Below are 10,382 nucleotides of genomic sequence, written 5' to 3' on the forward strand. Positions count from 1 at the left end.
TGCCTTAAAGGCTGATTGAGGCCAGGAGACTCTGGATCCTTTTTTTTTTTTTTTTTTGACAGGCAGAGTAGACAGTGAGAGAGAGACAGAGAGAAAGGTCTTCCTTTTGCCGTTGGTTCACCCTCCAATGGCCGCCGCAGCTGGCGCGCTGCGGCCGGCGCACCGCGCTGATCCGATGGCAGGAGCCAGGTACTTATCCTGGTCTCCCATGGGGTGCAGGGCCCAAGCACTTGGGCCATCCTCCACTGCAGTCCCTGGCCACAGCAGAGAGCTGGCCTGGAAGAGGGGCAACCGGGACAGAATCCGGCGCCCGGACCGGGACTAGAACCCCGTGCGCCACAAGGCGAAGGATTAGCCTAGTGAGCCGCGGCGCCGGCTGACTCTGGATCTTTAGATCTCTTATGGCAAGCTGCTTCTGATATATTTTCATTTGGGAAAGGGAACCACTGCCTTGTGATTTCCATTTGGGGTCAAGTCCAGGTTTACCACTTAGTTGATTTGGTGATGGTACCTCATTACTGCTTGGTGGGGTTGGGAGTTCACGCTTTCCACTAGGCCTCAGCTGATACCACCCTAGCTTGATGGGATTGGAATGCTTCATTACTGCCCTCTACTCATGGTCTTCACTGGCACTGAGTTACTGGTGGCTTTAACCACTAGGGAGTTGTGAATGTCCTGACTCCTCTAGTCCTTCTCTGATTCCAACAGCTAGAGAGGAGGAGGAGGAAGAGCAGGAGGAGGGTCATCTCATTATTGCAGGGATGGGGGGAATCAGAGGGTATGTACTTGAGTTGTTTAGTTATGAAATAAGAACAGTTCTTCATTGGCCCTACTGCTGGTTCAGATGATGATGGGGTCCAAAGATTTTTTTTTTTTTTTTTTTTTTTTTTGGAATCATTTAGCTGAAGTACAACATTTATTGTGTGAAATGTTGTCGTGTTAGCTGTTACTTATTTAGTCCTTTAGCTAAAAAGAGCATTTTTGTCTTATTCTATTAGCATTTCTGAGTTGCTTTCTTCTTTTGGAACCAGGCAGAAGATAGCCCAGGAAACTTGGCACTGTATGGTTCATGTTTCAAGGTTCCTAGTTTTATGCCTTCACTCTCCTTTTCAGAGTCTTATGTTTGGTTTATATATGAAGTTTAGACTTCTGAGTTATACTTAGTGGGCTGAATAGGGAAAAGTATGTCTACTCTGTTGTTTTGGTAGCAGAAGGAAAAAAAAAATTTAAGACTACAGGAAGGGATTTTAAAATTTTGGGTGAGATGTTGAACTAAATTATTCTGCATGAAAATCACTAAAAGGGTATGAAAAAAAGTTTCCTAAACCTTGCTCCCTGAGATTCTAAATCTGGCATAAGAACTAACCAGAGAATTTGTACATTGTAAAAGCTCTCTAGATGATTTTGAACTCTAGTTGTTCATTAGCTCTGGCAAATTCTTTTACCTCTCTCTGCTTTAGTTTTCCACAAATTAGACTGTAATAATTAAGAATCTTTTACCAGTGCAGTCAGTAAGGAGCACTTGAAGAGCTATTTTGCAATTCTATTTTTTTACTCCTTCTTGGAGATTCTGATTCAGTAGGATTGGGGCCAAGACTATCCATTCAACTGTGCACTTAATCCAAGTGTAAACCAGGTAATCTCTAAAATACTTGCAGTTAAGAACTTGTTTATCAGGTAATACACAGCACTAGAATTTCCCAAATCTAAAAAAGGTAGAGAAGAAAAATTATGTTTCCCCTCCTCTTAATATTCTTTTGGCCTTGTTAAACTGTTAAAATGCTGGTGACTTCTACAGGGCTGCCACCTGTGACTATATAGACTATCCTATAAGCTCCAGGGGGAACCTACACCAGGGTTTCTCAATTCTGGTGCTATGGAGATTGCGTTGCAAATTTTTAAATTTTTTTTTTTTTTTTTTTTTTTTGTGGAGGACTGTCCCATGAATTGTAAAATGTTAGCAGCATATCTGACCGCTTTCCATTGGAGGCCACATACATTGTCAGAAGTCCCTTACTGGACAAACCACTACCCTATAAAGTAATACAAATGCTGCCCACAGTTATCAGTTGCTGCTAAGGCAGAAGTGTGTGAAGTGTGTTCACAAAGATCTGATGTTATAGGTTAAAGAAAGTGTAACGTTGTGGTCTGTTTTGATCCTGTCCCCATAACAGTGTCTTGATAATAAGCCACCACTCTTATTGCCTTCTGTTATCCTATTTATAACCTGATCTCAGTAAGTTCATTAATTTTCTTGAGACATCTATTGAACACCTATTATGTGGCACAGACACTGTGTATGGATGAAGGATTAACAGTTTAAGTTGGAAGTGGAATAGGAAATTGATAAGGAAAAATGAAACTAAAGAACTCTATGGCCAGATTTTGAAGAGCCCTGTATTCTCAAACTCCATGTTTGTAATGATACTTGTACAATAAAACACTTCAAGTCACTGGGTACCAAAGTGTCTAAAACTGAACTTGATTGATTTGGAAGAGAAATTCTAACTTTCAGAATAAATATTCCAAACAATGTAATTCTTTTATATGATTTTGTTGAGATTTCTTATCTTCAGGTGTGGACTTTGAATCTAATAAATGTTGTAAGATCTGTCAATTCTAAAATGATAGTGAAGAAAAAAATCTTTAAGTTTTTAAATTTCCATTCCACAATTTAATACTTCTTTTTCTCATTTCTGTTTTAGTCTTGTGAAAATGCCATTGTATGCTGGAAACCTGGCAAAATGGAAGATGATATAGATAAAATTAAACCTAGTGAGTCTAATGTGACTATTCTTGGGCGATTTGATTACAGCCAATGTGACATTTGGTACATGAGGTTTTCTATGGATTTCTGGCAAAAGGTAGCAACATATTATTATATTTTGAAATTGTTTGACTTATGAAAGACCTTTGCAGTTTTAGCTTTTTCTGTTGTGTCCTTGTTCTTTTTTCCTAAGAATCTACCTTGATGTTTTCTATTGGTTATTTTGCCCTTTGATGTTACCCATTCTAACTTTGTGGCTCAGCACACCCTCTGCAGTGCATATGAATGAAATTTGTTGTGAGGTATCAATAGGAAAGTTAGGTGTGTATGTTGGGTAACACCTGATCCTAAGATTTAATGTTTTAGTGGTTAGAGTGTTCATAATCTTCACATAAAGCTTTATTCCATAAAAAAAAAAAGAGAGAGAGAAAAATGAGCATGGAAGACAGAGACAAAACACCAGTGACCTCAAATTTTAAAGAAATATGTTGTTAGGGTTTTGTGCTAACATGAACTGGATATTTATTTCTGTAAGAAAGCTTTGGAAATGCTTTTCACAGTGTTTGTTAAAATTCTTTAAGGCAGAAGAAAGAGTGACATGGCAACTAACAATGTAAATTGTAAAGTCCTTCACAAATTTGCAAAAGTGCCTTATTTCTGAAGACACACTGTGAAGTAATAATTACTCTTCTACTTACTCCTATTTGCAAATCAGAAATAGCAGTTCCAAAGAAGAGCACAGTCGGAGGCTAGAACTGAGGTTTTTCTGAAATAAAATGGTTTGAGATTGTTTGATTTAGAGCTTTGAGATTTTATTAATTTGCTGTTTTTAAAAATATGTTTGTACAGATGCTTGCATTGGGCAATCAGGTTGGCAAACTTTATGTTTGGGACTTAGAAGTAGAAGATCCTCATAAAGCCAAGTAAGTGTTTGGAAATTTCTGTGCAGAAATTCTGCCTTTTACTCCAAAGTTTTAAGCTAATACAGAAGAAACAATTGATATGTGATACTATCCGTAAATCATTTTTAACATTTACGAGTCTCAGAATTAAAGTATTTGTTTTTCGTTTCAGTATTGTTTTTCTTGAGTATCTTGGCCACAAGTTATTTATCTTGTATATAAATTATATACATTTCAAATATACCAATATAATTAAATATTCCTAAGATTTTTATGAAAGTTAAGGTTGAATTCCTTCTGGTTTTAAGTGCTTTTTATATGCTCGTTTTCTCATTCACTATTTTAAGCATACTAACAAAATTAGTACATATGGTATTTAGCCTGTTCTCATGTTTGTTTGTTTTTCCCTAGATGTACAACACTGACTCATCATAAATGTGGTGCTGCTATTCGACAAACCAGTTTTAGCAGGGATAGCAGCATTCTTATAGCTGTTTGTGATGATGCCAGTATTTGGCGCTGGGATCGACTACGGTGAAACTCTTCTTTCTAATCAAAGTTAGAATGTGTTGTCTGTGTAAAGTAGAATTAATGTATCTTGCTAGTAAGGGCACATAGAGCATTTAGAATTGTATTTCAGCATTTCAATCAGGCTGAGCTGAATGTAGTGATGTTTACATTGTTTACATTCTTTGTACTGTCTTCCTGCTCAGACTCTATTGCTTTTAATAAAAATTTATTTTTGTAAAGCTGTGTGTTATTTTAGTTATTTTCAGTGTGATGAAAAAAAGTGGTAATAAAATTAGGCCTTATCTTTTTGTAATGATTATCTTTTATAGTTTACTTAACTGGAGAAAGCCATACGCAGTAAAGATTAAGTATAAGCCCTGGAACTAAACTGAATTTAAATATTGGCTTTGCCACTAACTGTGACCTTGGATAATTAACATAGCATTCCTGTGCCTAAGATTCCTCATGTGTAAAATGAGTAATATCTACCTCAATCTTATTGTGAGGATCAAATGATTTAATACATGCAAGGCAATTAGAGCAGTACTTTTTAAGTTTTTTGTAATTGTTGCAAATTGTATTTTCTCTGATTTCTTATAAAGGATCTTCAAAAAGTTTATGGAAATACATATATGAAAAACTGCATTGGCTTTCAAAGTACTTTGCACCAAAATAAACTTTTAATTTCATTTTTTCAGATTTTCTGAAATACTATCATTTTAAATGACTATTTCCATAATAGTTTCATAATAGGTAGTTTAAAATTCTATAAAGTCAGAATATGTAATAGTATTACTTTAATCTTTTACAAATTAAAAATACATATAATTACCATTAGATTTGCAACTAGACCATTAGTAACCTTGTTATTAGAGCTAAAGAGGTGAGGACACAACTTAAATGCACTAGGTCAAATAATGAAAGAAATGAGGATTATGGATTCAAAAAGTTGAAAGGGCTCATATGTATTTCAAAATAGAATGAGGACACAACTTAAATGCACTAGGTCAAATAATGAAAGAAATGAGGATTATGGATTCAAAAAGTTGAAAGGGCTCATATGTATTTCAAAACAGAATGAATTTTATTCTACAAAACCAAGGAAAAATGTTTTTAAAGATTTATTTGTAAGAAAGGTAGAGTCACAGAGAGTTTTGTGTTTTTTTTTTTTTTTTGACAGGCAGAGTGGACAGTGAGAGAGAGAAAGGTCTTCCTTTGCCGTTGGTTCACCTTCCAATGGCCACTGCGGCCGGTGTGCTGCGGCCGACACACCGCGCTGATCCGATGGCAGGAGCCAGGTACTTATCCTGGTCTCCCATGGGGTGCAGGGCCCAAGCACTTGGGCCATCCTCCACTGCACTCCCTGGCCACAGCAGAGAGCTGGCCTGGAAGAGGGGCAACCGGGACAGAATCCGGCTCCCCGACCAGGACTAGAACCCGGTGTGCCGGCGCCGTAAGGCGGAGGATTAGCCTAGTGAGCCGCGGCGCCGGCGAAAGAGAGATTTTCAGTCTGCTGGTTCACTCCCCAGATGCCCTCAACAGCCTGTATTCAACAGGCTGGGTTAGGCTGAAACCAGAAGCTGGAAACTCCATCTAAAAATCATGGAGGGGGGAGGTGTTTGGCACAACAGTTAAGTTGCTGCTTGGGATGCTACATTCCATATCAGTGTCCTTGGGTTTGTGTCCTGGCTCTGCTTCCAATTCCAGCTTCTTGCTAATGTGCATCCTGGGAGGCAGCAGGTAATGACTCAAGTGCTTGGAACTCTGCCACGCATGTGGGATACCCAGATTGACTTCCAGGCCACTGGCTTCCACGTGCCCAGTCTTGGCTGTTACAGGCATTTGGGGGAATAAACCAGTAGACGAAACATAACTGTCTCTGCCATTTAAATAAATTAATTGAAATTAGGAAAATCATGAAATGTCAGTTCTTATAAATAGAACAGTTCAAAACCCAAAGTCAGAAATTTTAATCTTTTTCACTGGGTACTGATAGAGTATCAAGGTTAAAGCTAGGCTGGTGCCGCGGCTCACTAGGCTAATCCTCCGCCTTGCGGCGCCGGCACACCGGGTTCTAGTCCCGGTCAGGGCGCCGGATTCTGTCCCGGTTGCCCCTCTTCCAGGCCAGCTCTCTGCTGTGGCCAGGGAGTGCAGTGGAGGATGGCCCAAGTGCTTGGGCCCTGCAACCCATGGGAGACCAGGATAAGTACCCAGCGCCTGCCATCGGATCAGCGCGGTGCGCCGGCTGCGGCAGCCATTGGAGGGTGAACCAATGGCAAAAGGAAGACCTTTCTCTCTCTCTCTCTCACTGTCCACTCTGCCTTTCAAAAAAAAAAAATGGTTAAAGAAATGCAAATAATGAAAAGTCCAGGAGGCAGAACTTCTAGGCCAATTATCAGTCACATTCTTAAGGCTGTATTTCTGACTTCATTTCTCTGAAATGCTGAGAGAATAACTTTTTCAGTTGGAAATTTATATCATTACTGTATTGAAAGTATTTTGGTTTCAAGAAATTGTGAATAGGATTTCTGGAAAAAACCAGTGAGAGGAAAGCCAACTGATAATTCAAAGAGAACTCAAGTTGCTGTTGACCCATGACAAGAAAACAAGGCCATTGAATTCATTGTGAGCTTTGCAAATCTGAAAGAATATGTTCCAACTAAGATACCAAATACAGTCAAAAGTCCAATAGTGTACAATACTTGGAGTAATAAAGGTTGAAACTGTAGTTGAAAGACCCTAATAATGGATGGATAGGCATGAGATAATAGCACCCAACACTATAAAGGTTAATGGTTTAACAAAAGAAAGAGCTGTTCATCTCAGTTGATTGGAGACTCCTTTATTTAGATAGTGCTGCTGTGATGTTGTTTCTACTCTCAACACTTGACACCACATGTGAGTATTTCCCATAAAACCGGTTCTCTGACTCTTGAGCGTCAGCCAGCTGTCCAGCAAGTCAGTTCAACTTTTTTTGACTCATGCTTTACTTTTTTTTTTCTTCTATTTATTTCTGGCACTACCCAAAGTGGCTTAAGACCCACAGATTCAGAACTGTCCTACAAGACTGCCTCTACTTGAGATGGCAAGCACAAGTCTAGACCTCCTGTGTATCTCACCTGCTGTGAGCTCAGGTTCAGTAATTTGCTAGAATGGTTCACAGAACTCAAACAACTTAATATTATTGATTGTTTATAAATTTACAAAGGATGCAATGCACAGCCAGGTAAAGAGGATACAATTTGCAAATGACAGAATTTTTAAAAGCTGAAAGCAATTCTGTTACGTATAAATACCACATTTTAAAAAAAATCAATCTTTTGATATATCTTAAAAACATATACATTTGAATTCTTTTGGCTATATACCTGCAAGTGGATTTGCTGGACTCTTTCTGTTTTTAGATTTTTGAGAAATCTCCATACTGTTTTCTATAAGGGTCATACAAATTTATAATACCGGCAGTGTACAAGGGCTACTCCTTATCCATATTCTTGCATCTTTTGAAAGTAGACCATTCTAACAGGTGTGAGGTGATACTTCCTTGTGTATCTAATTTGCATTTCCCTAATGAGTGATGCTGCACTTTTTTTCATATACCTATTGGCGATTAATAGGTCATCTCTCAAGAAGTGTCTAGTTCCTTTGCCCATTTTTTAATAGGGTTATTGTTGAATGTTTTTCTTTATATGAGTACATTTTGGATATGATTCCCTTATCTCAGGAATAATTTGCAAATATTTTCTCCCAATCTGGATTGTCTCTTCACTGCATTGTTTCTTCCTCTGTACAGAAGCTTTTTTAGTTTGATGCAGTCCTTTTTGTCAAGCTTTTGTTACTTGTGCTTTTGGTGTCATAACCAGGGAATTATTTCCCAACCAAGGTTATGGGGTTTCCCCCATATATTTTCTTCTAGTAGTTTTAGAGTTTTAAGTCTTACATGTAAGTCTTTAATCCAATTTTAGTTGGTTCTGGTGTAAGGGCTGAGGTAAGGGTCCAGTTTCATTCTTATGCATGTAAATGGTTTTCCCAACACCATTATGTGTTCTTGGCACCTTTGTTGAAAGTGAATTGACTGTAGATGTGTTGAGTTTTTTTGTGGGCTTTTTTCCTATGCCATTGGTCAGTGTGTCTGCTTTTATGTGATTACCATGCTGTTTTATTACTGATAACTTTGTAAATGTAATTTAGCATCAAGCAGCCTACAGCTTTCAAGATTATTTTGAGTATTTTGGGTCTTTGATGATTCCATACACATTTTAGGATTGATTATTCTCTGAGGAATGGAAGAAATTTGAAAAAGACTGCACTGAAGCTGTAGATCGCTTTGTATGGCATGGACGTTTTGACAATGTTAATTCTTCCAGTCCATAAATTGATATCTTTTCATTTATTTATATTATCTTTTTAAGCTTATTTGAAAAACATTGTGACAGAGAGGGAGGGAGGAGAGAGAGGTCTTCAGTCCATTCATTCAATTCCCAAATACCCCAAACAGCCAGGACTGCACCACGCCAAAAGCAGGAGCCAGAAACTCCCATTTGTGTTTCCCACATATGTGGCAGAAACCCAAGTAATTGGGCCATCATCTACTGCCTTCTCCGGTACATTATCAGAAAGTTGGATGGGAACCAGAGGGTCTGGAACGCTAATGGATACTTTGGGATGTGAGCATCCCAAGTGGTAGCTTACAATGCAAGCCCCTCCTCACCTCCTCATCTTCAATTTTTTTTCATCAGTGTTTTATAGTTTTCAATATACAGATCTTTCATCTCCTTGGTTAAAGTTACTCCTAGGGTTTATTTTGTTTTGTTTTTGCTACTCTTATAAATGGGATTGCTTCTTGGATTTCTTTTTCGGATAATTCACTGCTAATGTGTAGCAATACTACTAATTACATTGATTTTATAACTGGAAAATTTGCTAAATTTGTCATTTTTCATTTATTTTGATGGAGTCATTAGGGTTTTTTCTGTATAAAATCATGTCAGCAAATGGAGACAGTTTCACTTTTCTTATTTAGATGTTTTCAATTTCTGCTTCTTGCCTAACTACTCTGGCTAAGACTTCCAATAATATGGGTATTTTTGTTTTGTTTTTAATTTATTTGAAAGAGAAGGATAGAGAGATCTCATCCTGTTCACTCCCCAAATGCTCACAATAGCCAAGTACAAACCAGAAACCTGGAATTCATTTCAGGTCTCCCACCTCCTTAAGCCATCTACTGCCTCCAAACATGCATTAGCATGATGTTGGATCAAAAGCAGAACTGGGACTCGAACCCAGAGACTCCAATATGGGATGTTGTCCCAAGTGGCATCCTAACTACTGCACCAAACACCCAACCCTCCAGACTATATTGTGTAGAAGATTGAGGGTAGGCATCCTTGACTTGTTTCTCAACCTAGAGAAAAAGCCTTCAACTTTTCACACTGAGTGATATCATCTGTGGGCTTATCATATATAGCCTTTATTTTATTGATGAACATTACACGTACTTTATGGAGAGTTTCCATCATGAAAAGATGTTGAATTTTGTGAAATGCTTTTTTCTACATCTATTGAAATGATCATATGTTTTTGTCCTTTGTTCTGTTAATAGGATGAATCACGTTTATTGATTTGCATATATTGAAGCATTTTTTTATCCTAGGTGTTAAATCTCACTTTTTTTTTTTTTTTTTTTTTTTTTTAAGATTTATTTATTTAGGGCCGGCGCCATGGCTCACTTGGCTAATCCTCGCCTTTGGCGACGGCACCCCAGGTTCTAGTCCCGGTTGATCCTCTTCTAGTCCAGCTCTCTGATGTGGCCTGGGAGGGCAGTGGAGGATGGCCCAGGTCCTTGGGCCCTGCACCCACATGGGAGACCGGGAGGAAGCACCTGGCTTCAGATCGGCCTAGCGCCAGCCGTGGCAGCCATTTGGGGAGTGAACCAACGGAAAGAAGACCTTTCTCTCTGTCTCTCACTGTCTAACTTTGCCTGTCAAAAAAATTAAAAAGATTTATTTATTTATTGGAAAGGCAGAATTACAGAGAGGCAGAGAAAGAGAGAGGTCTTTACCCACTAGTTCACTCCACAAATGGCAACAACAGCTGGAGCTGGGCAGATCCAAAGCCAGGAGCCTCTTCCAGGTCTCCCACGTGGGTTCAGGAGCCCAAGCAGGCCATCAGCAGGGAGCTAGATAGGAAGTGGAACAGCCAGG

General features: G+C 38.7%; 1 protein-coding gene across 3 annotated transcripts in view; it reads left to right on the forward strand.

Moving 5' to 3' along the window:
• EED (embryonic ectoderm development) overlaps positions 1 to 4,418 on the forward strand; it is a 43,506-nt gene extending 39,088 nt beyond the window's left edge. Inside the window, exons 10-12 of one of the 3 annotated variants that reach the window (XM_002708655.6) lie at positions 2,706 to 2,864; positions 3,617 to 3,690; positions 4,081 to 4,418. In XM_002708655.6, the coding sequence (XP_002708701.1) occupies positions 2,706 to 2,864; positions 3,617 to 3,690; positions 4,081 to 4,207 (360 nt within the window). In that variant the 3' untranslated portion in view covers positions 4,208 to 4,418. Of the gene's footprint in view, positions 1 to 2,705; positions 2,865 to 3,616; positions 3,695 to 4,080 lie in introns of those variants that run through there. The other 2 variants (XM_070076476.2, XM_089332336.1) reach the window with 2 other exon arrangements.
• The last annotated feature ends 5,964 nt before the right edge of the window (positions 4,419 to 10,382 follow it).

Source organism: Oryctolagus cuniculus, chromosome 1 (assembly GCF_051225735.1).
Source record: "Oryctolagus cuniculus isolate XC-2025 breed Fujian yellow rabbit chromosome 1, ASM5122573v1, whole genome shotgun sequence".
NCBI lineage: Eukaryota > Metazoa > Chordata > Mammalia > Lagomorpha > Leporidae > Oryctolagus > Oryctolagus cuniculus.